Source organism: Sinohyriopsis cumingii, unplaced genomic scaffold, assembly GCF_028554795.1.
Source record: "Sinohyriopsis cumingii isolate HCF-2022 unplaced genomic scaffold, ASM2855479v2 utg000426l, whole genome shotgun sequence".
NCBI lineage: Eukaryota > Metazoa > Mollusca > Bivalvia > Unionida > Unionidae > Sinohyriopsis > Sinohyriopsis cumingii.
This window is the reverse complement of record NW_028315897.1, coordinates 5195731-5223371: the sequence shown is the minus strand read 5'-3', so window position 1 is coordinate 5223371 and position 27641 is coordinate 5195731. Positions and strand designations below refer to the sequence as shown.

At 33.4% G+C, this 27641-nt stretch overlaps 1 protein-coding gene across 11 annotated transcripts in view; it reads left to right on the top strand.

The window, feature by feature from the left end:
- LOC149774113 (E3 ubiquitin-protein ligase TRIM56-like) overlaps positions 1-12687 on the top strand; it is a 76038-nt gene extending 63351 nt beyond the window's left edge. For 6 of the 11 annotated variants that reach the window (XM_089945788.1, XM_089945787.1, XM_089945785.1 and 3 more), the window contains 3 exons: positions 5875-5898; positions 11747-11770; positions 12217-12684. In XM_089945788.1, the coding sequence (XP_089801914.1) occupies positions 5875-5898; positions 11747-11770; positions 12217-12288 (120 nt within the window). In that variant the 3' untranslated portion in view covers positions 12289-12684. Of the gene's footprint in view, positions 1-5874; positions 5899-11746; positions 11771-12216 lie in introns of all 11 variants that reach the window. The other 5 variants (XM_089945794.1, XM_089945784.1, XM_089945789.1 and 2 more) reach the window with 4 other exon arrangements.
- Positions 12688-27641: the final 14954 nt, after the last annotated feature.

The window sequence follows — 27641 nt, the reverse complement described above, 5'->3', positions numbered from 1 at the left end:
GTGAATGTATTTTTGTCATGATTGGAACTAGTAAACAAGATGTTTATTACAATTTGAGTGTAATAGTTAGTAGAATTTTACACCATTCAGTTTGCTTGTCGAGAGCAATCTATTGCTACAAAGTGTGGTTATACACATTTTAAATGGGTGTTAAATTAAAACGATTTTAAAAATTGATTAATATCAGTCTTTGGGTTTCAGTGTGTACTATTGTGTTAAGAATTTTTTAAAAAACCTTTATCTAGTTAAATTATTAAATGGAAATACAAGGTGCTCATTAACATTGTGGACTAAACACTACCTTGGGACTATTAAGATTATTCGATACCTCTGTCCAACCAAAAAGTGCACATTTGAAGATTCGCCATTGTATTTGCCCTAGTAACCAGAAAGTTTCATGAGACGATTATAATTATTGAAAAAGTTTGCTTATTTGTGTCTGCACGTATACTTATTCACATTGTTCCAACGGAATTTGAAGTTACGTATTAACCTTGTAGCTCATTATTCCGTATCCATTTCGGGTAAAGAAAAGACGGAAACGTTTAAATTTATGACAAACTGATTTTCTGGATACGTATTTCAAATTAATCTCGGAAGTTGATGGTATTATATTTTGTTTGCAATACGTGAAAGGAATTTAAGTGCCATAGCTAACTTGTAACCATATGTGAGTACATTTATATTTGGTTTATCAATGTACATATACTGTAACAGTATATCATCTAGTATACAATCTATTGTTTAAACATTTACCACATGCTCTTAGCGAGACTATCATGCGTTTATACTTTTGTGGTTATATTTTAATAACCACATTTTACCTAAAAAAACTAGATGCAATGCATGGCAGCAATCTATGCAGCGCGTTGTTCGTTTATCTCATCATGATACAATAAAGAAAGAAAAGTTCAAATTCAGATTCTAAAATAAGTGAAAATCCCGACAGTGTTTTTTTTCTTTCTTTTTTCTTGCTTATTTATCTGTTCAAGTAATGCATTTACAAACATGTGTACCCTCATCATGATTAATATCACATTTATTTCATACTTCAGGAAGAAAGAGCGAGAAAAGAGCGAGTGAATATTAATATCCGTGATTTAATCTATTATGTACACATTTTACTTTTTCACTCTTTAGACGCAACATATAATGACACTATGTCAAGTCACAATGGGCTATCTACCTTTAAAGGTATGATAAATTCATGGTGAAACTTTCACTCATCTATACATCATACATAATAAATGCTGTGTCGTGTACACTGTAGTAACGTCTCTAGGTCCATGCTAATAACAAAATGCAATGTCTCCACTTATATATTTTTTGCATTGTCAATTTTAGATATGATGAAGAAAACCTATCCGAGGGATTAAAAATGTATTCATTGCCTCTGGTGGTCTATCCCATATCTCAGGTTTTTCATGCATACCTTTCCAAAAGTACTTAGACGAAACTTTTCAAACACATTTATCTTATGAGCTAAGTGATCCCTGAAGACCATGGTGCCACTTGGATATCCAACATGGCCGATGCAGTTTTAAACTATGTTGATCGCTTCTCCTGCTGAGCATATGGTCATATGAAACTGGGGATTTTTCTTATCGTGATCTTTTTTGTATATTTAATTTATGTAGTGTTCCTGATTTTTGCCCCGATTGTGATTAAGGTTTGCCATGATTATAATTAGTAAACAAGAATCCAATCTATTGCTGCAAAGCATCGGCATAAATATATAAATGGAGGTTAAGTTAAAGAAATTTTAAATGCCTATTCATATCAATGTTTGTGAATCAGAATTTACTACTGTGTTCATATACAATTCTAAAATAATTATTTATTTAAATTATTCAATGCAAATACAAAGTACTTGAAGGTTTTGGACTAAAGAAACTAGCTAGGGACTACTGAGACATAATTCAATATGAGCTTGGATTGTAATATTGTGGTGCATCAGGATATTCAATACTTTTGGTACGTTAGGAATTTCAAGACTCTCGGAATATCATAACATTCAAGACTATTGAAGTTCATTACCAAACATTCTGTATTTTATATTTGTGATAGACCATTTAGTATTAGTTGGGATTAAATTCATACTAATGTAAGTATCTCTTAAATGTTCACTATATATTATAAAGTGTTTGTTAAACTTTTAATAAAATGTTGCTTTTGCTTTTGTTTCCTGGATGGCCACATACCAGCTACTTTGCTACATTCCGCGTTAACTTTTTCACACAATGTTTTGGAGTTTGGCGATAGACACCAGATTTCATATAATTGGTGTGTACCTACAAATAACATGCAAGTTACAAGGCATAATATGTCTCCTTTACCTTTTAATACGAATGGCAAAAACTATAAAGTTTTACAGTTGTACATACCGAATTTCCTCAAAATATACTTTTTTAGTTCTGCAAATCTGAATTACATGAGCCATGTCATGGGTTCCCAAGCTCGATTACGCATTTCGAAATTGTACTGTTATTTCGACTATATTCCAAATGCAATTACATGCTCCTTACTGCACTCAAAATGAAAAAAAAACATTATATTCCATAGCGTCTTTTTGATCATTGAGATTTAATGATTTCATACTTTCCCACATTATAAATTCAAACATTCAATGGCAGAATAGAAACACATTTGCAGATGACAACACGCTGTTCCGTCGCCGCTGAAATCTAATGTACCTCATGTAGAACTGGCACATAAAGCCAGTCCATAATCACGAAATTTCGTAGTAGTGACAAAAATGACAAAATATATTTATTCCAGATCAAATGGAAACGTTGTTGCAATGCACATTCATTGACAATATGACTCGAAATTTCAAATTTTAAGTAGACCAAAACGTCGTTTTCTTTCGAAAGTTATGTCTAGCGCGCGATTAAGTTCAAATTTATATGGGTGGAGTTAAGTGCGCATTAATAATGTTGGTGTTGTGTAATGATGAATCTGAGATTGTGTTTTTAGTTTGGAATACGGCATACATTCAGTTAATTTGGTTCGTGTAGCGTATTTTTGTTCAGATAATTAAGCCTTAGGAAGAATAAATAAATGAGCATACAATAAATAGGTTACGGCATTTTTTTGCGAAAATATACTCATTTTATCGGATGGATATACTGATCCACCAATGTCGTGCAGTATTTCCATCCAAACAACTCGTTCCTATTTCCCCATAAAAATGCATTAACCTATACATTTAAAGAGAGAGAGAGAGAGAGAGAGAGAGAGAGAGACACTTACATATGTGGATATACAGAGCCTCCAATATTGCGACATCACTATGCATATGTACATTCGTGTTTGGTTGATTTCTGTATATAGATAGACTAGATAGTATACAGATGTACTGTACTGCATACTCATTAAGAAACGTTCAGGTTCATACACGTTTGTGATTTTATTAAAACAGCAGACGTAAGAAACACATTTATACAATGAAGTTGTTTTCCTTCGTTTAGTGTCTAAACTTTCAGAACAAATGAAAATCCTGTGTTGTCTCGATCGAAAATAATAAGACCGTTTCTTCATACGTCTGATGAAATTATCAAATAGCAATTACCCTGCTGTTATGGGCATGATAAGATATACAAAAGCAAAAATATAAAAAGAAGGTTTAAGAAAAAAATAAACTTTGTTTTAATACCAATATGTCATACATAAATACTAAGCATAATTTAAAATGGGTATTGAATTTTTGGTCCATGTTTTCTATTTTGTTATTCATGTTGACATATTTCACACGTTTCTACATCGGACTAAACTTGCATTTCATCATAATAGTGGTAAAATTAAACGTGTAATAAGTTTTAAGGAAGGTTGCACACTTGTTTTTATTATCCTGGTTAAATTGGCAGTGAAAGATTCTGGTTTTCTTTTTATTTCCATTTGATTCTAATCGGAGTTCCTCTTTATAACACTGTTGAAACTAAGATGTAGAAACAAATTGCAATGGGATCCGTAGTGAAAAGAGCGGGGAAAGTGGGCTGACAGCCCACAGTGAACATATAATTTACATTTCTCGCCCATTTTTACAATGTTGTCTGTTCAATACGCTCTCCTTCTACCATGCGTCACTTATTTGTTTATTGAATCTCTCATATTAGATAATTATACATATGAGATATCATGCGGTTACAATGACAGCCAGTCTCAATGGAAATTGAGAGCCGAAAAATCTATTGATAGCCTGACTGTGCGATTTATTACCTTACTTATTCTCATGCAGGAATCCCGGTTGACCACGTGGTCTAAAGCGCCTGTTTTTACCGATCACTACCATCTCACCTCTGTCAGAAATATTCGAGTCTCGGCCTTGGCCGATGTGGTTATATGAGAGAGCTGCCAGTAGGTTATCGTTGATCGGTGGTCCTCGTCTGTTTTTGTTTTTTTCCGGATTCGCTCTCCACCAATGATAGTAGGTGCAATGTATTGCCTATCTTGTGCCAGGAAATTGTATTAAACCCAAAACAACAACAATACATTATCAATCACGTATTAGGCATCTTTGTGTGACAAACGTATAACATATGAGAACTTGGCAAGAAATACAGAATGCATTTGTTACCATTATGATACAGTCCGACACGCACGGAGATACGGGCAACAAGACAAAGCTCTTTATTTGACTGTCCAGTTGAACATATTAACCTGATATCTAAGTGCATGCATTATATGTGTTTATTATAGCAAAATTACTTCGCTCACAGGGCAAAGGATATTGCATGAATACTCCTACAAATAATTATCATTGTTATAAATATCACCCTCCAAAACGGGAACTTCATAACGCGTACGTAACGGATGTTGATTGCTCTAATGTACTTTCTTGAATTTGAATTTAATTCTCCTCGTTTGCCGTCAGTTATTTAAATGTTACTATGTACTATAATTGTCCACTCAAATATGAAATCTCATGTAAAAGAGAATGAAATCAAGTTGTCAAATATTTCGAATCTGATTCTGCTCTTTGTCTTTCAAGAATGTCCACACATGCACATATAGAAACGGCATTGTATCCTTTTTTAGAGCAAGAATACAAAATAGAGTATCCATTGTCGTTCTTGTATTGAAATAGTCAAATGACCAGGTGCTTGATTAATAGGTCTTATGGCGTTTATGCTTCAAAATGGCATCAAAGTAAATCAGTCAAAAATAATGTTCACTATACTATTTACACATGTTGGTGTTTATGAAATGATTATTGAACAAGTAAACTATTATCATGAATTTGTAAAAACAGGAAAGCAGCAACTAATGACATATACAGTTTTTGCAGAAATAAGAAGATGAACTAGCGTTGAAAAGTTTATTCTATTCTGAACACTTCGTTCCCCCTGCCATTTTTCAGAGCACATCTTACGGCCTACTCGGTACGATTTTCTTTAATCTGTTCAGATTTAAATTTAGCGAAGTGCAAATCTAATATTATTTACGCCGTTCGAGGGCTAAATGAGTGAAAAGAACAAAAAATAAATAAATAAGGAAACAAAACGCAAGCAGTAGAAAGTGAAGATTTGGATGCCATTGCATTCGGTGTATTATGAAGCAGCCCACTCTGCCAATTATGGAGATGATACTCGTCACTGACAAATCACTGTATATTTCTCTGTCATGTTGTGTCTAAGTACCAAAATATGCACGTTTGGTTAAATATTTAGAGGTATTGTATGTACTTTGTGATTCGTTAATTTGTTTTATCTCATCAAAATAAGGACTGGACGGAAATGTAACATTCGTACTTTTAAATACGGGACTGTCCGCATAGTAATTTAATTTAAATGAACGCTATTGTGGACTAATCTGTTGAAGTAATGACCCGCATTTCATTTGCATTTTAATATAAAAATTATTATATTATTTCAGGAAGAAAGAGAGAAAACAGAAAGGGTAAGCATTGAGACAACTGCTTTCACTAAATAAGACGAAATAACCCAATGCATAAGACTATTATTTCATTGCCAAGACTAGTGAATTATTTAAAACAAAAACAAACTATTTCTCGAATTTACCTCGTATTTAAATCGAACATTGCTAATGTTAGTTATATGCTTTGTGATCTGGAAAGATATAAAAGATGCAGAAACGTTTCATGTCATGTCATTATCAATATAACCATACCGCTTACAAACCAACCATTTTCCCTTTTGCATTTCACCTTTTTCAGTATTATTGTGTTTGTTAAAAACAGGAAAATTTTGCTTAGTTGCAAAACGACAATGCTTTGTTAAATAAATACGTTAAGAAGGACGCTTTTTTCGACCAAATGATCGAAAGTGAAAATTGGTGACATTTTGATGTCCATTATCGCCGATACAGCGTATATCTTGAAAATCTCTCTATAGCTCTACAAAAAGTCATACTGAAGTGGTGGTCTCAAAAGAAGACATTTTCTTATGTCTAGCTGATTCTAAATGAAAGTTTTGTCAATATGATTTCCATGTTATGGCCATCACAAAATCCATGTTGAAAATATTAGTATCAATACTCCTGAACGAAAAATTATATTAACACGGGGTTTTCATAATAAAACGTCTTATGGTGTCTAGTTGACCGTAAATGAAAAGTATGTCACTCTTATTTCTCATATGGACACCACAATGGACATAATGAACATATTAGTATCGTTGTTCTTCCGGAATGGCTTGTAGTACCAGCATAGTGTTTCCAATAAACTAGCTCCTATGATGTCTTGTTGGTCGTTTGTGTTTGCTCTGCGCTATATTCGGCAATGCTTTTCCCGTAAAAACTGTTCCGCCTCGATGAGGATAACAAGTAATTTCAAGAACATTCTAAGCTGTAAACAAGGTTGTTTTTTTTTTTAAACGTTTAGTACCATGCCTGCAAGAGTCAGATTAGGATTATTAGAAATTATAACGCGTGTGTTGTATTTTGTTTTCAATACATGTGTACGGCTGGGTATTCTACATGGATCAATTGATACTCCGAGCTGTGAGATTCTTAGTTCTTATCCTTTACAGCAGAGAAAGAAATAGTAGAATAAGCACTAAAATGGCGGAGATAAACACCATTTATCAATTTAGAAACATCAAAATGAATCAATTTCGTCCACAGGAAGACGTCGTTGGAGAATATGTAAGTGATGATGCCCCGAGCGGGCCCCAGGGCTGGATATAATCACTGAAACCCGACACTAGAGTCATCAGCATTACTTAACTTGCAATTAACATATTCTTCATGGGTTATAGTGCAATATTGAATACTGAGGATCGAAGCCGATATTGCAGTTGCGTTCTAAGAAAATAACCGGCCATCCCCAACATCACCACCGGCACCTGCCCAATTACCTATCACCACAAATCTCCAACCAATGCACGGGTAGCACATGCACCTGCTCCGCCATCAGCTGTACGTGAACCATCCTTGTGGGACATATTTTAATAGTAACTAGAAATGCTCGTACAGTGCTCACAGATAAGTTGTTATACATTAATGTCACTGCTGATGGATCTTTTCGTTGACAATTTTCAAAGATGACAATGTTTAATGTCAGAATAGACGTTGGTAATCTAATAGCAAGTTAATCATCGATATAGCAGTTGGATGTACTACATCAAAATGATACAATGAGGTCGTTAACGAAGCACAGTTACAAACGCAGCTACATAACCGATGATGTTTATACTATATAACAAAATGGCAACATCTGCATTATCACTAATCCGTGACAACGGTCTTGGCGGAGGTATCAGCGGATAACCCCGTGGAGGTAAAATTTCAATTGTCATTAAAACTGAAAAGTGATTAAAATTAGGTTCGTTGAGAATGCTCGTTAACGTGTAATAAACATATATATTAGCACTGACATAATCATCAGTGACCACGTTGAAGTCTGCCAAACTTGACACACACAAGGCAAACTTAATTTGACACTGCTGAAAGAACATACGCGTTGACACCGACTTTGAATATAACCAGGCTTCTGAGGTGCGATTGACGGACGTCAGCCTGCTCTTAGTATTTTATGGTTTATAGTTGCATTCGCCTTCAAACGAGAAATGGTCCATGCACATGTATTTTTCGATTGAGTGGTTGGGGTGTGAGTGTGATGTGGATTTTTAACATAGCTTCATACATTTTTCATCGCGCTACGATGTCTGCAGTGTGGCAGTTTATAGTGATGCCTAGCACTGGGGTATCTTGCCACAGACATGTAGCATGATGTCCCACCCAGTCACATTATCCTGACACCAAGCCCGCCAGTCTTAACACTAACCTTTTAATGCTGAACGCCAAGTGGGTGGGCTGATAGTATCATTTTTGTAAGTTTTTAGTATGACTCGGTCGGGAATCGAACCCTTGACCTTCCGCATTCGAGGCAGACGCTCTGACCACTAGGCCACCGGAGCGATCTCTCATGAATTTTAGAATTTGGAGAGTGTACTTCTAAAGATCGGTTGGAGTAATTTCATTGAAGATCAAACAGTTTCATATTGTTAAATGATTGTAGGGGGCTTAATATTTGTTCAGCTTGATGACGATTCGGATATTGCTCGTCGACAAGGGCCGGACTCTATAATGGAAAAATACGAAGCGATTGCCCCAGGAACCATTTCATTATTTCGCGTGGCGATGTCCGTCTGTGCATAAATTACGTGGTCAGTAAAGATTGCCATCGCTTGTTTATTGTCCAGTGATTCTCAGCACGGCATCGCTCACTATTAAATTGTCAAAACATAATCGAACTAGTCAAGATCACGCTACGACGTATCGACGCATTTCAGAAGTTTATTTACATCCGCATCAACATCCGAAATGGTTTTCGCTGGGGGAATATCTCTTGTTTTGTCAACGTTGATCACATATGTCCAGCTACCCACTGGATGCATTTTCCTCTGGACATTTATGGATATATTTTCTCCGTCGATTATCACGTTAGGTCTTATTATAGCATGATAACATGTTTAACTTGACACTGACAGATGTTACCTTGAGGGATCCTATGGAATTATAAATACCAATCGACACGTTTGGGGAAATCGCGTTGAGGGAATTCGCGTATGTCGTCAATTGATTTAATATTCTAGCTAGAACCATATTTGAGTGTAAATCCTCATTTGATCCAATTATTGTACTGACTATTTTCGTCGGTGATTGCAACGTAGATGCACTATCCGCTTTCATTCACGAACACGAGTTAAATTTCAACTTAGATTATAACGCTCAAGAAGCGATACCGTCCCTGAATGTCCCTGAGAAATGATTATCGCGTTGGAAATTATACGGGATGTAGTAGACTTCATTTACTTCTTGGGAATATATATATATATATATATATATATATATATATATATATATATATATATATATATATATATATATATATATATATATATATATATATATATCAACAGCGCCTATTTGGTTTATAAAATTATGATCGAATACTCGTCCATATAAATCAAAGAAATATCTATCAACAACCCCATAGGGTTCCCATTACTTGCTTGCAAACTGTATTTACTTACGGAGCAGTTATTCGAGGAGCGAGATTATAACGTTACTAATCTTCGTTTGAGCGGGCCCAAATAGGGTTTATTATCGAGCTGACGATACAATTTCGTGAGGATGCCTTAAACCATAACGAAGTTTCGGAAACTTTCCGTTGAGTTAAATGCGTAACTATGTCGTTACTAAGTCCTGACCGGGGAACCATAGATTGATCGATTGATGTAAACAAGAACATATTCAAAACGATTAAAATTTCAGTTTCGAAAACCAGCTTGTTAAACAAATCATACACAGCTCAGTATAAACCCGCACGGCTTTTTTGTCCCGGCAGTTTAGACCAATTTAGGTAGTTTCCAGATATGCGTGTGTTGAAGTTTCTCCGCTGAAAGTCATTTATAACATCCACCCTAAATGTGTTGCCACTAGCCGGCAGAACTATAATGTGGTCGATTAACGCCATCCAAAATGTTCCTGCTCCCACAGATGACACAGATGTAATATCAAGAAATGTACTGAAGCAATATATAAACGTTATTATTTGAACACCCCGCGTGATAGATACGGACTTTTTTCCACGAATGATCAAAGTGTAGAAGACTTCGTAGCATCCTTGACAAGATTAACCGGTATAAATAAAATCAAATGCAACCCAAAATAAATTAAACACTGCTATGTCTTCGACTTTAAAAAAAATACAATGACATCACTGCGATCAACAACCATATGTGGGAGACCGTAGCGCTGAAACTATCACATACGGTCAGAACACTAGCCCTCAAAGGTAAATATTTCAAATAATATGATCCAATTTCAAATAATAATTTATGTCACGTGCAATATAGTCCTGAATACATACAAGATTAACAAAATACTGAATAGATGAAACGAAAACTAGAACACATTTCCAGTATATTTCGGAAGTCGAAGTAAACAATCTTATCATTTCACTACTGAAAGGTTTAAACTGACGCCACCTGTAGTCGCCAAGGCGATTAATATGCAAGAGTTATTGCCTTGACCTATATAACACAAACAGAAGGGACGAGTTCTCGGCTATTGGGACTCGTGGATTCTGGAGGAGCTGGGGGCTATTGCCCTAACGTGAATGTGATCGAGGAGCGTATTCGACAACGAAATGTGTTTAGCGAAGTAATACACATCATGGAATGAACATTACTCCACCGAGGTTAAACCAAAGATGCTAATATAGTCTAGGTTAAATGAATATTGCAAAGACATAGCTTGTTTGCAAAAAATTATGTGAACAACTCAGCCACGGCAAATCAATATGCGATGCTATTTGGACACAATTTGAGAAGATGAGGATACCAGAGTTTCAATGAAAGGCAACTTTCATCCCTCACGCAGGGATCATACCATTACACGACCATAATGCCGAATTCCAGGTGTATACAATAATCAATATCATTACGCGAATTGCATGCAGATATCAAACTGGGGATCACACGACAGCATTACCATCTATACCTCGTTACTATTAAATAACTTAGACTTGATCAAGTCGTCAAGCCTTATGTAAAATCGGATATGTTACTGTTGATTGAGAACTATTTTAATAGGAATTTTGCTCAGTCAGCACTGTAAAATTGTGACTAACATCAGCATGGTTGCGACAAGGCGACTCGTCACGTACCTAGTCGATATTGCTTATGACAATGAATATTTTCACATTTTTGGAAAGTAGCCCAACCAGCCCCAGCTGATATTAGTACGTTCGCCTTCTACATGATTGATAACTCCAAGCAATTTTCGTCATTTTTTTCTTCTTCGGAGAAACTGTATTGATAACACCTGTCGATGCGAAAACAAATTGCAAACAAATAACCATCTGATTGACGTCTGTATGTGATTGATAGAAGGGTTAATTGTGCTTATGCGACTTAACCATGAACTAGTATATCAGACACATCAGGAAGTTATATTTTTCAATAGAAAAAGAAGAACATATAAATATATGTTTGTTGGTATCTGTATGATTAAGTACATCGGTTGTACCTATACAGTTATGCCTATTTTATGTAGCGCAACTTATTGCGGCTCCTTTTTTAACTTTTCTGAATAAAGACAAAGAAAAACGTTCAAATACGGATATTTGTACATGACACAGCCTGTCTAGTAGATTACGTTAAACGGCAACTATTGTGGAATACTCAGCTAAAGTAGCGACAATTGTACTTGTACGTCCCATTTTTGAGACCAAATAGCAACGTTTGTTTCTAATATCACCTTTGTTATATTTTTTCAGGAAATAAAGCAGATTCAGGCATTTGTAAGTATTAAAAATATATGTCCCTTCAGTCTACTATTTACAAGTTATGTATTTGATATGGTTCGCAAGACGCGTACATGCATTAAAATAGGTATTCGTCAAAGTTTAAGTTATACATTACTATAAAGTATAGTTACCATTTTATTATCATGCACCTTTTTCATATTTAGGATGAAATTTCAATAACATTATTTCAGATCACACCAGGTTACATAAATGCTTTAGATTCCCGCATAATGAGATTATCCTCTTTTTGACTCATACTGTACATTAAGATATTCGTAATACAGGTTTATTTTCTCTACCGAGAAAGGGAGACGTAATTGTTTAATACAAATATGAGAAACCCAATTGAAGGCGCGTCCTTTATTTAGAGTTTTGTTCATGCTACACAACCAAAAGTATATTTCACCGTTTCTAATATCAGGTTTATTGTGTTTTTTCAGCGCTTGTCGCATCGGGTAAGTACTAAAATGTGCACGCACACGCATTACATGATACATATTACTCGAATTTAAATGTCATTTGACCACTGATAGCAAAGCCATCAATTCATTTATCATGTAATTTAACAATCATTTTGAGTATCAGATGTTCATAACAATATTTTAGGTTACATTAGAGTCTACTAAAGGTTTTTCTACAGCGTCTATCGAAGTTTTCTTTTATATGATTCAACATCACAGGATTCGTGTCATTATACGGGTATAAATATTCTGCAGTGTAATAAAGGAGTACACTATTATAACAAATAAGAAATACATAGTTGGCAGTAAAGATTATAACAAACGTATGCTCAATAGCAATGTAACGACTAGACGTTCGTCATTATTGCTAAGTAATTATGAACTAATCATTGCATAATGATGTATTCCCCATACATGTGCCTGGTAAAGCCTTCGTTCTTTTACTTGATTTCATCTTCCTCAAGGGTATATTGACTACCTATCACTGATTATGTTTACATCATGTTTGTGTTGTAGAGACGCAAATGGTGTTTTTTTTTTAAAAATAAATTAGAATAATATTTATGTGTCACCATAATAACTGTGTCTATATATATATATATATATATATATATATATATATATATATATATATATATATATATATATATATATATATAGGCAATGTTTACACTTCGCTTCTCTGAGAATTATATAGACATTTACCTGAAATTAGTAATTGTACCATACATAATATACGTACATGTGAAACCTGGTGGTAAGCGAGGAATATGTACTTTGTAAGCTTGGAATATGTTTGATAGTATTAATCTTCTTTACACGTAATCATCTTAAGCACTTTTGAGATAAACACAAAGGAAAATGTATGATGATGGTAGCAGTTTGTGTATTTCTTGCTTCATGACTAAATGTGTACGGGTTGTAACAGTATGTGTCATTCTTGTTTAGAGATAAATGTGGCTACTTATCAGTGAGATTTAGTTTCTGATACGATCACTGTTCTTAAATAATAGATACCTTTGCAACAAGCTGATTAATCTTGGGAAAAATAAACATGTACTATTAAAGGGACGATAGAGAAATGGAATAGTTACAAAGTTAATAATGCCACACAATTGTAACTAGAGTAAGTCTAACCAGGATCGGGCACCGGGTAAATAAAAAAGTGTTTGTATGTGGCAGTAATTACTTTATATGAAATAAAGGACATTACATATCAATAGGTTGTTATTCAAAAATATTTGCCAAGTTTTATAATTGGTCTTTGCAGATTTGGTTTCATAAAACGATAATATACTGATTATGTTATTGCTATGGTACGAGATGTTAGACCTAATTAGGGGATGCATTTTATTGCATAAGGAAGCTATACCACCTACCTTCACCATCATTAATATATTACATACGTCGCCATTGATATTAAACAAACAGTCAGCACTGCTTACATTAAGTATCTCTATCACTTTCTTGATTGAAAAAAAATCAATCGCATCTCACACCTTTACCGTGTCAATCAGTCTCTCAAATACATCATTGCCTTCTACAAGTAGCTTCTCGTAGCCTAAAAAAGGTGGTTCTGCAATAAATACAAACTAATTAAATTAAGTGTTGTGAATAAAATATGTGTATCTTACTCAAGGAAACTAGGAGAATGAGGTAACTGGGATACAAACTTTGTCCATGCAGAATAAATATCGGATAAGAGAAAAAATGACTAACTGTAGATGACATTAATATTGAATCCGTAAATAGGTTTAAGTTAAAACATATTTGTAGAAAGGAATATTTACAAAGTGTGACTTCATGTGGAAGATTTCTGTACACGCATATGTAACGTATTGATGAAGATTTAAACAGCAGGCGTTCTAACTATCAAAATTATACAGAGAAATATAAACAGGACAGTAAGAAACAGACAAACATAAAAGAAAACCTTGATCATATATTGCATTTTATTTCTCTCGGAAACCTCATTGATGTTATTGCCTACAATACACGAACTCGGCTTTCACATTTTTAAAGAATAAGAAGGTCACAGTTTACTTTGAGATAGACAGAGACAGATAAATGAAGCATGGAATCATAGCGATTATCCAATTGTATAAGGGAAAAAGCTTGCACATATTAAAACAATAAAGCTTCAAATATAACTGCAAGACAGGGAGAGAAAGACAGAGAGACAGGGGGAGTTTAGTATTTTGTGTAGTCTTAGTGATTATGCCACAGTATACGGGAGATGTATATTGTTGAATCAAATCTACAGAATGCTTGTTTTTTATAATCAGGATACATTCCAAAGATAATTAATGAGCCAAACGTACCTGTTTACAAAAACAAAACAATATATAAATTGTTGTTATGCAAATATAATAAATATACAATACAATATATAGACTATAAAAATAGAAGTGGCGTATGTCGGGTTTATTAAGACAATTAAAATGTAAATGCTATATAAGCGAGAACGATAAAGATCAAGAGACAGAGACACTATACAGGGCTTGTTTAGAACCATATAATGACTATGTACTGTAATTTACTTTGACAAGATAGTGAAAGACTCGTTATTTTCATTTTTAGGTTTCAATTCGAAGAATAGATAGCAATAATATAAATTATATAATATAACGACAAATGGATTAATTTAAAATGGAACATAAAGCTATTTTCTAGTTTAAATGAGTCTTTATGTTTTGTTTTTATCAGTTAAGACATATAAATGATGTAGCATGTATCGTGTTGCTAAAGGGTGCTATTGATGTCAGACAAATCATAACGATAAATCAATTCGGCGAAAGTGAGATTCAAGATCATTATCAACGCTAAAACAAAGTTTAAGTTGTATGTATCAGATGGCACAGGAATGTTCTATTATGAACATCTGTCTAAATGAATCCTTGATATAAGAATTATACATTAATAGGAATTGTTAACCTTTCCAAGGCTCTTTTGTGTATGTTAGTTGTCATAACTTCATTTTATATTACGCTTAGTCTCTGTCTTCCTTGTGCGAGCTGATGTTATTGCATATGGTATTTTGTTCTTGCAGCTGCTTATGATATGTTTGCATGTTGATAATTGATGATCACTGTGGTAACCACTTTATCCGTTATCATTGATTTCATTCGATGAACCGTGTTTACACTAGCGGAACACCTCAGTCGGCTCTTTTCAAGTACAATGCTCTTATGTTTAGCTGCAATTAACTCAAGGATATGGGTAGATATATTTCAAAACTGGATTGGTGGATATAATAAGTAATGACACAGATCAATAGATATGTCGCTAGTTTAAACCAGAAACATATTAACATGTCAAAAGTATGGGTTGACATTCTTGGCTGTCTGCAAAGAGAAACATATGAAACGACCAAAAAGCTAATCGGTGTGACAGTTACTCAAAATACAAGTTTATCTTTAATAAAGAGTATTTTTCTAATTTCTTGGAGATGTTTTGCATAATCAGATATGTACTTTAATAACGAAAGTGTTGCATACATTTGTGGACATAAGGGGATTTAATTGTTATGCGTATATCAAGAGGAGGAGCTATCTTCATACGAAAAGCTATATAATGTATCTAAGACTGTGACAATATGAACAGAACTGTAAATATCAATGGTAGTAATTTAGCGTTGGTAAGAAGAATTGCTTGGTAGTTGCGAGTGCAAAGAATATTACATGTCAATAGAGATTATATTGATTAATTGTCCTAAGCGATAATACAAAGAGCAGCGTAATAGTCTTATGTATTTATGTGTATTATACAAACTGTCCAACAATACGGTGTTTGTGTTATTTCTTTCAGTTTAGGGTATGATTTTACATTGACGATGAACGTGCTCCATGACATTACATATGTAGACATAGTTGAAAATGTCATGGGGTGTACTTACATTACACAAATATATTTAGTTTATTGTGGAGCATCAGGTGATGTTTGTCTGGAAAATATCATTGCTGTAGGGATGAATTATAAGCTATCTATATAGTTGTATCTATTCTTTAGCACTGCATATTCAACAAAACGTTCAAAAATGTTAATCTAATAGTGGATAACATGCATGAGGACAATAGTATCACACTCGTTTCATACTAATATTTCAAATGGGTAAGAAAATAGATGGCAATCCTTGGTATGCAACACTGTATTTAAATAATGAGAAGAATGTCATAGATGTAATAAATTATAGCATGCATTTCTGTGTTGATTAATACAAAGGCGTTGATTGTTTGAAGCTTTAAATTTTATTACATAAATAATAATGAATGCCCGAAACAAACTGATTGTGCTGCTACAAGAATAATTCTAAAGTAATGATTATTTTATATAAGTGGCAAAAAATAATTCACGTATGTGAATCCATGCAAGCAAAAAATTTAATGATGATTGGAATAACGTTTTACAGTGTATTGGGCGAGATAAAATTTTAAGAGGTAATACAAGTTATACTAGTTATGTTAGCATCTAAACCATGATAAGTAATAAAAACACAATTCGAAAAAAAATACAATTGTGGTGAGATAAGCTCAATAATGAAGATTAAGCCAGCATATAAACATACATAGACTGCGCGAGAATATATATAGGGACGTCTTTGTATTGCATCCTAATAACTGTAACTGTAAGAATAGAATAACCATGGAGCCATTTAACCAGACAAAGGAAGAGAACCAACAAATTAATTTATTTTAGTTAAAGCTTTATTTTCTTACCACACTCATTCACAAATATATCTACAACTTATTGGAATTTTTTTGAAATTTTTACGACATATATTCTTGTTCAAATAATAAACGTGGGTCTGTGGCAGAATATAACCCGAATTCTGTTATCGGGATTTACAGGCAAACAAGAACCAAATTATATTCCGATTGAATTTCGCCTAATGAAAACCAAACATATTTGTTGGTGTGATCTTGATAAGCCATCTTCGCGTCTTGATTCAACTGCTAATGTATGCAAGACACGTGCTTTATTGACACACATTAAGCCATTCAAATGTGAATCAAATTCATATCCACAATCGTCAATAATACATTTGTCATAGTTTATGTTTAGCATAGCTATCTGACTAATATTTCTCGCATCAGTAAGAAACTGAAACGGTGAAACGGGATATACTCTATTCCGGGCAACACAAACACGTGAAGTAAGGTTTTCGTTAACAACTTCTCTAGAAAAACTTGTTAGAATTGTTCGCACCATTAGTTATATAGTATACCGGTCTTTAAATTGTATACAATTATCGGTCTATTTTTCTTCGTCACAGCTTACATCGTGCATGTTTGCTCACTGTGCATTTGATCGGCCTCTGGTACCTCTAGGTTATTTTATAAATTTTTAAACAATTGCTTCTTTATTTATGCCCTAAATTCACCAGAAGACTTCTGAAATCAAAGTTAAGGAAGTTTTGTTTTTCACCATGACTTGGATTATATATTGTCAGTATGCTCCGCAAATTAATATAACCACGTCGGTACATTGTAGTAGTTCTTAATATACTTTTTACTAATTTATTTACTCTATATTTTCCCCAGTGTTGCAACATTCCTGTTAATATCTACTAATTCAGTGCAACAAATAATCCACATTACTATATGAGAAAATATTCCTACCACTAGGTGAAGATTTATAGATATGGACACAGTGTATTGATTGACGCATGATGGCACGAATTAGATCTTGATGAAAGCAGAAGAACAACAATAATGGAAGTGAATACATAGTCCAAAATCTGTATGTCCCGTGTGTAAAGTGGCTTTAATGCCTTAAGCGACAAAACGTGTCAAACGTCGGGTCAAATTGCATATTGATCGATAATATAATTTTATTCGTCTAATTCCAGCACTAAAATAGTTCTTTATTTTTTTACTAACTTCTAATTTGCCTCTCTGTCTGCCTGTCTGTATTTGATCGATGTTTTACTCCTGTATATGAAAACCTCTTGTATCAGCTACTCGTTAGGGATTTACACTGAAACAGCCTACTATGAAAATCTCACCATTCGTACAAATATCATGCTGTGGGAATGACTTTCTCTCTCTCTCTCTTTATATATGTATATATATATATATATATATATATATATATATATATATATATATATATATATATATATATATATATATATATATATATATATATATATATGGTTTATTGACCTTAGCAGAGAGGCACCTGCCTGATAGTAAATATACTGACATCAATGCATCAGAGTAACATTAGCAGAGGCAGCTGCCTGATAATAAATATACTGACATCAATACATCAAAGAAACATTAGCAGAGAGACACCTGCCTGATACTAAATATACTGATATCAATACATCAAAGTAACATTAGCAGAGAGGCACCTGCCTGATACTTAACATACTGACATCAGTGCATCAAAGTAATATTAGCAGACTAAGATTAAAGTCTCAATGTAGAAAACTAACCAAGCACAGTTGCAAAAATCTCGGAATATATTCATATTTAGTAGTATTGTTTCTTCTCTTGTAATGCTGACTCAAACATGTACTTGAACTCCAAATCAGTGGAAAACGTTTTTCTCTACGTAGCTTGCAATAACGCAGAAAATCTTGCCTTGTTAGTCCTACAATGATATAAAATACGTGTCTTCCCTTATTATCTTCGTCTTCTCTCTAAACCTGCGCTATAATTCATGATCCTTGATTTCCAATAACTAGCTGGCATAAGACAGGAAAACCATGTTCGAAAGTGTACTTGGGATAGCAGAAATGTCTTCAAGTATGTTGCTGAAAATGCAGCTTTGGAAAGATTTGATCACGTTCCGATAGCATATACATGGGTGATCGTGGTTTTAATTTACCAATATGGTACTCAACGTCGGAACCTAATCGAAACAGCTGAGGTTCCAACAAATAATTTGCAGTGAGACTGAGGGCTAGATTATCTGATAATATGACCCAGTTTTTGAAAGTGAACGCTTTAATGAATGCGCGTATTTACATATCTATGATATGTCTAAAGTTTAAAGAATGAAACGCACACTGTATTCACACTGGTGAACAATATATGATGAAACTACATCACTTCGAGCTCCTTAGTTACAGAAGCTTTCACCTAATATTGTATATATGCATATGTACTAATAGGTTTAAAAGTTATATCTTTATCGACTAATGTTCAGTGGATTAATATTAACTTTGAAAATATGGCGAATAACAGAGCTTTCAAATCATAAATTCCCAGTGAAGTTTATAGTATACTGTCATGGAGTTGGCATCATGGTGTAAGTTTATCGTACACTAATTAAGAGGCGTCAGAACGTAACAAATATATGTTATAGCACGAAGAGTATGAGAAGCCTTTCGTGATCAAATTAATTCCAGATTTAACTGTTATACAGTGGGGATATACAATGACTATAGATCTGATATAGTGTGAAAAGTGTATACTGAATCACTTAAATACAGACTGAATAAATATGGAGTTGAAAGACTGTATTGTAATTTTAATACCCAGTCTCAAAAGCCTCATCCTTGTAATGTTCTTAAATTAGGATAATCTTTGTTATTGTACTCGGTGTGAAACGTATCACAACTATAGTGTGCTTAAATTCGGATATAATATGTAATAGTAATCAGTGTCAAAAGCATGTTACAATAAAAAAGCAATTGTATGGTGCTCAACAAACCGTCTTTTTGACTATCTCTTACTATTTTTCTCTCATAATTATTCCTCTGATCATTACCTTTTACTTTTTATAATAAATGCGACACATCATGTTTTGTGTTTTTGTGTGGTACAGTTTGTGTTATATATTTATTATATTAACATATCAGTACATATTTTATGGAAATCTTATCCGAAATTAAGTTGATATTGATAGTATAACGTTCTAAGCATTTATTAGTCATATCCAGTGCGTTAGCTCATTGGAGTAAAATAAATGTAGCAAATTATTCCACACCATAAAAGTTTGACGTTTTCCAATTAAATGTATCTTCATTTGCAACGTATACCGCGAAATTATATAATGCACATTGAACAGTGCTTTTCCTATCACCACCAGCATTTGCTTATTAAGATTTCATGTAGATAATCTGTAGCGAAGATCAGTGCATTTGCAGATTTTCTCACACCGGATATATGCTAGGCAAAATTTGTTCGTTGGAATAACGTAAGCTATACGTTCGACCTGATGGTAGTATCGAATAACTAACCACTTTTACTATCAAACTAGCATATTCATTAAAGATTATCGTGCCAGTAATGACATTGAAATACGACCTGGCAAATATTTATGAGATACATATTAACACTTAAGCCAAATTTAATTTTTAAAACTGTACAGCCTTATATGCTGTATTGTGAAAAATATATTTGAAGTGGATTTTGTTGCTGTCTTTGCCAACTCAACAATTTAGTTTTACTGATACTTACTTTGATTCCAAATGCTCTGATATATCAACTCTTTTTTCGACAACGAGGAAGCATCATCGTCATTTAGCTATAAAACAATAACCAAATCGATATAATTTACTGTACAAATGTGGTGAATACTACATGTTATCTGTGTGAAAATATATGATATACATATTTTATACAAAACACGGAATAAATGAAAATTATGTATGAAATCAATATGAACACAAACATAATCTGATTACATATTTTCATGTCTTGTGCACGTTTTAGTTATTTTCTCACACACATAACGTATCCATGTCTCAAGACCATATGAAACTATACAAAGCGAATTTTAAAGACATTTTAGGATCTATGGATGCTCATCTGAACTGAATTTCCGAATGTACAACTTCTGTTTTATCAGCATTCAAAATGGTTATCATATATGTGGTTGAGTTTTCCTTTGGAAAAAGTTAACTCAATTTGAAACAAGTTTCCATTGTGTCGATCATTTATCACCATCATCAACAAACAACCAACGTTCTATCCATATCTAAAAGAAGGAACGATGACATACTTAGGTTGTTCCCATCAAATCGAGCTCTTTTTATTAAATACGTAAACATAGTAAATTTGTCGTTTCTAAATTCCCTCTTTTTGCCAGTTTGCTCAAGAAACTTTAGAGATTACATGGAATGACCTTGTCCATATCATACAGTGTGAACTATGCACAATATAATTCAATCTCAACAGGGCTGCATCATTTTAAACAACTCGTCAAAGAGATTGCTTGTATTTCCAACGAACACTGTGAACATCATTAAAAACTTTCTGACTGGACCATTATTATGCAACAAATAAAATCCTATTATATTAATTGTTATGAATGCATTGTTTTTATAAAAGAAATCTTATCCAAGGTTACAAGGTTATTAAAGTAGCTGTGATGCAAAATATGTCTAGGTATAATATATATGTGATAAGAAAAGTAGATACAAACTTGACATGACATTAGTTTTGAACCAGTAACTATGTCTAAGTTAAAACAAATTTATATAATGGGATATTTAGAAAGTGTGGCTTCACGTAACAGACTTCTGTACATATTTACGTTATACTACTGGTGTATATTTTATCTATCAGCCGTTACAACTATTTAAAATATGCACACACTGAGGGAGATATAAGCAGGACAGAAATAAATAAACTGAACAAGGAACAATGACCACATATTTTAATATTACTTTTAAAATCATCGTTGGACTTTAAAATGTCCTTATTGTTATTACATACAGTATACAAAATGTGCTTAACGTGCACATATTCGAAAATTTAAGAAGATGAGAGATAGAGGTACATGAAGCAAGTAATTAGAGTGAATGTGTCATGGTATAAGGAAAAAAGCCTGCACAAATTTGAACAATAAAGCTTCACATGTAGGTCTAGGAGAAAGAAAGAAAGAGAGAAAAGTTAAATAAAGGGTGTAATCATATTGATTATGCAACGGTATACGGGACATAAAAAGTTTTGAATCAAGTCGAAAAAGTGTTAGTTGTGATTATGACCAAAAAACGTTCCAACGATAACTTGTGTGCAAAAATACCACTTCAAACAAAATAGAACAATGCATAAATTATTATGATACAGAGATAATAAGTAAATACTCAAATATGTAGAGTACGAAAATACAAACGGAGTATGTCGGGAATATTAAGACAATTTAAAAATAAATAATGGCTAATTTGAACATATCAAGTGTAAGAGACGGAGAAAAAATATACAGAGCATTTTTAGAAACATAATGATTTTATTGTGTAGCATGTTTTGATGATATATTGAAAGACTCGACTTTATTTCCCTTCGAAAGTGTCACTTCACATATGATCCAGTAACAGGATAAATTATATAATATAACGGCAAATAATTATTTAACAAATAAAACTTTGTATCTTGTTATGCGTGCCGTGTTTTTTTAATATTTATTTTACAAACCGTGAACTGTGCACTCCTTTCAAGGTTGTTATTTATGCGAATGTCGGCCACGACGTATATATGGAATTGGTCTAAATTGTATTTATTGTATCTATCTCATCTCTCACACGCCTACACTCTAGCATATGAAATATATCAGCAACACACAAATGAATAAAATAATGATCACTCTGTACGTGGAAATAACAAGAAATTTGAAATGATCAGCACTGATTACCATTGAATTCATAACAAATACAGAATGAAGATATGCAGATTTATCAAAGTAGCAATATTAGTCCACTCGATATAATATTGGTATGATATACACCAGGATAAGGGAGCTCACACATTTATTTTAATTTTCATCTTCTGATTCGAAATGTTTTGGTTATATCAAATTTTCGTGGATCATAACCAAGGAAATCGGTTGTAAAATTGGTTTGTTTTTGATGTCCCTTTCCTATATATAAGGCATATAGTTCAATATATTTACGTCTTCGATAATGCCGTTAAAGCAACGCATCGAATACGATTCGGAAGGTATAGATACTGCTTTGTAACGGCAAAAGTCACAATAATCCCTTGGTTTCCTTGATATACGTTTACATTATAGACTGTGAAGGTGCAGTTTGAATTATTACATTGCGTGAGTCGTGCCAGTATCCAAGAATACAAAGGTTTGCCTAACTCCACGTCACAGTCCACTCCAAGTTTTGCACATTTATAAAATTTGCGCCTTTCCTTGATAACTGTACTGATATTGTATTGACTGGAGGTAGCATAATACATATCATGATGCACACGTTTGTCTTGAAATGCCAGCTAGATGAGTATATAAGTGATGTTCAGAATCGCTACCATTTTGAGTTGCTTGTTCTATGCTTTGGTCAAGCTGGAACATTGACAGCGGTCCTTCCATTATGAGTTTTTTATATTGTGCTTTTTCGGAAAGCCATTTCTCTGACGGACAAATTATTAACCATATTGAAACAACTATCTACGCAAACACGTTTTAGCGGGCTTCAGGCAATCGTCTTCACACAAAGTCTGTCTGATTAAAAACAAGTGTGAGGTTGCAATGTATGAAATATATGCGTCGTGGTGTGATATAGTGGAACCCGCAGAGTTATTGATTAATCGATTTTTTGGTACAAAGACATAGACAAATAGACAACAAATAGTTGAAATATGCAGATTAGAGGTATATATAATGGCAAGTTTTCTGAAGCTGACAGTTTTAGAAGAGTACAAAATGACACTAGAACTATGCCATATCTTCCACCGCTGAGGGTATCATGGAATAATGTTATTTATGAGGTATGCAAATAATGATATCACTTTACTATGCACAATATCTTGTTTTAGTTATTTTTAAAGTAATTATTTTTCTGTTTCCAAGAATTAAGTTATACTTAGTTATATAACCTGAATATCTTCATTTAGTTGTTTGACATTTTTATCACACTGGAAAATATAACCATCTACACAATGGAGATTGTACTTTGACTATTTCTCTCCCATCAGATATTTCAGATATTTCATATTTGGGAGTTGCTCAATCATAAATTTCTTCAACCAAAATCAAGTAATAATTTATTATATGTAATGATATATAATTATAATTGTTAGTATATTACCATTATTGACTACATTTTGATTCACGTCTTTAAAGACATTCTTCTTTTGTAGCTGCGCAAGATAGTTGTTATCGATTGTCAGCCCAGTTTCCAACTTTTTCTCACCATTGCTATAGTCATTATCAGTGATTTTATATATGCAACATTGTGCATATTATCCTCGTTTATTGTAAAATATTGTGATTGTTTAGAGATGTCTTTATTTCATTCATGTCACAATACAAATCTGATATTGCATTAATTTTCCTATCATTAGCGTCTTTTTCTTATATATAAATATTTTGCGACGCTTGATATATAATCCGGAGCTGATAGAACATGACTGGAATCATCTTGAAAAATGTTTACATTTTATTAGCATGTCATCTATCACTGAGATATGTTTGGGTACAATATCGTCTGAAATATTACACTTATTGCTACATAGTAGCTATAACTAATATACTAATTGATTTTAACTATTGTTTACTGCAAACATCGCGGTGAAGAAATCATATTGTTGTAGTTGTAGCTATTTCGCTTACTTAGTTTAAGACAACAGAGAGTTAAAACTCTTTTAAATATTCCCTGATTATTTGCACAATACAAAGTGTACTATCTAGCATGTCTAAAATAATAACTACTTTTAGTTAAGTGTCTACCCTGCTCTATGGTATCGATAAAATACCTATATTAATATTAATGTTTTGGCAAATAATAATTTTTATTCTTCAAATATTTATAAATCGTTTTTTTTTGCGTATTGAGGTGTGAAGTGTTAATTTCAGTAATGCATTTTTCAAAATTCATGTCTAGGAAGAGGTAGAGAATTAACGACTACTATATTATCTATATTGTTGTCTGTACGGAATCAAGTAAACCCGCACAATATTCTTGTCACTAAATTTTACATTCCTTAGGAACCAGTCTTTACCAGCAAGACCCGTTTGTGTTCCATATTATGTTCTTTCACATTTGAACAGCTGTTAATTTTTCCATATCGGTAATACCGTGAGACCTTAAGGCACTATATTCCACTCCATTTAGGTTTAATTCTGCTAGAACTTGTAAAACAATATTTGCCGGTATTTTAAGCGTACTACATTGACTTTAGCCACTGAAAGACATTCATATTTGAAAACAATGGCAGAGAGTGTACTTTTGTAGAGTCTCACCATGAGGAGAGGATACAATGTCGCTTAATATGCTTTGAAAGTGTTTCGAGTCGAGAAATGACGACTGATATTATAATCAATAAACATTATTTCGAAACAACTTATCATCAGTTGAGTTGCATGCTTTGCAAAATAATAATATAAAGTTCAAAGAGAAGTAAATATATGTATTTTTCTATGTGATCATAATGCAATATGTTACAAAATGTACCAAGAATGAAGACATGCATACTGTGATTTTCTAACAAAAAGAAAAATAAAAAGAATACAAAGTGAAAAAGGAATTGTGCAAAAGGAATAGAATGACAGAATAAAGGAATTAAAAATACATAATTAGACTTGAATAATGTAATTACTTCACATATAAGAATTTGTTTCTGAGTAGGAAAACATAGTATAACCCAAAATAATTCAAGTATAGCAAACGGCATTATGAATGCAGTGAATTAACAGATACACCATCGCACATGCATACAGAGATAGTTTGGAGTGGAATATGTTCCATTTGAAATGGGCCATGACAGAATTATGATGTGACGATTGCGGTAAAGTGAAAACTTTTAGGAGTTACCTGCTTGAGTTGCAGTGTGTGATAGTTAACTTTTAAAACGATAACTTGGAATAACGTCTTAAGGATAACAAATATGTTACTCACTGTTATATCCATTATAAAATATACATTATTCGTACATATTAATTAATAATATCCGTAATATATCATGTTGTCTAGTAAATTATGCTGAAATCGATCGAAAATAAGGAAGGCTGGTATTTACTAGCTAGCTGCTTTCAAATCAAACACGTCTGCGAAGATGATTCATGTTTATTTTTCCGGTATCTTCTCTCTCTCAGACAAGAAAACATATACACAGCACACACAGTTGCGTTCACCTACAAATGATTTTTTGTCTGTGGAAGAAAACAAAAAACAAACATCTTCAGTATACTTTTAATCCACTCAGTATATTATTGATAGGATCTAGTTTCTAAAAGGAAACTTAAACGTTGTTATTGGTTTGAGGTCTAACGCCAATTCTCAGCCATATATGGCAGCCAGTTAAAATGGTGGATTAAGAAGCCACATTAAGAACATCAGACCCACTGGAAGCTACTGGCAGCTTTCTCACATAGATACATCGGCCTAGCCCGACAACCCACGCTGGCGGAAGTGAGATGTCAGTGATCGGTAAGGCTACTGCATTCGACCACTCGGTCACCCTGTTCTCGAAAGTTACAGACTGAAAGGTTTTACTTCTGGATTTTAGAATATTGTAAATCTCCATGTAACAAATGCAAACCTCAATCATTTGTTATTTGCGTTATTCTTATCAGGATATTGCAAGTGATTACATTATTGAAATTCAGTTATTCAGAGGTCAAATATTATATTGCGTTCGTTCCCAATAGCCGCTTGGAAATTTAGTGCCCTTTGTGAGTCCTAGGCAGTATGTCGCCAAACATAACCTACAGCAGTAACACTACACACTTTTTTCTACAGCTGAAAGATGACTTTAAGTTTGAGATTCGCATTCGTTGAAATATGTTGTGTAAATATAAATCATCGATCTTGACGTTAGTAACATTCCTACTTGTTGCAAAAAATATAAACGATAGGGTACGTTTCGTGAGATCTCCATCCTAATTCATATCCAAAGTCAAAACATAATGCTAAATAAATGCAATAAAGACAGAAGGCTTAATGGGCGGTGGTTTGTTTTCATGTTCTGCACGAAGACCACCATCTTCAATTTCCCGCCTTTAATTCAGTGGCCATGGGATAGTGCGCTGTTTTAACAGTTTACCACTTTATGATTTTCAGAATGATGAATGATTTGAGAAACAGCCTTTGGTAACTTTCCAAGTTTATCCAACTCGTTTTAAACGCGATATCGACGCTTTATTATTTTACATTTTTTCGAAGAAAAATCACGTTCTACTTTCTGAGAATGCGTTTTCTTTCTGGATTTTGAACGAATTTGTCAAATACTGAGATTAACATATAGTGAATGTCTGTTCCGTATATATTATCATTCCCCGAGCATTTCTTTAAGCAAATGTTGCATGTGATGATGCGAATGAACCATTCAAGTGGTTTCGTCTCCTAAATAAACGTAATTGATGCTGAGATAATCACGTATCCACGTAAAGTTTATTTAGTTTAGTGATCAACTCATGTATCATTAGGAAAAGAACCACGCAAAGTATGGCCCTGACCTAAGCACTGCTTATAAAGTATTTCTACAGACTGTTTCCCTTAAAAA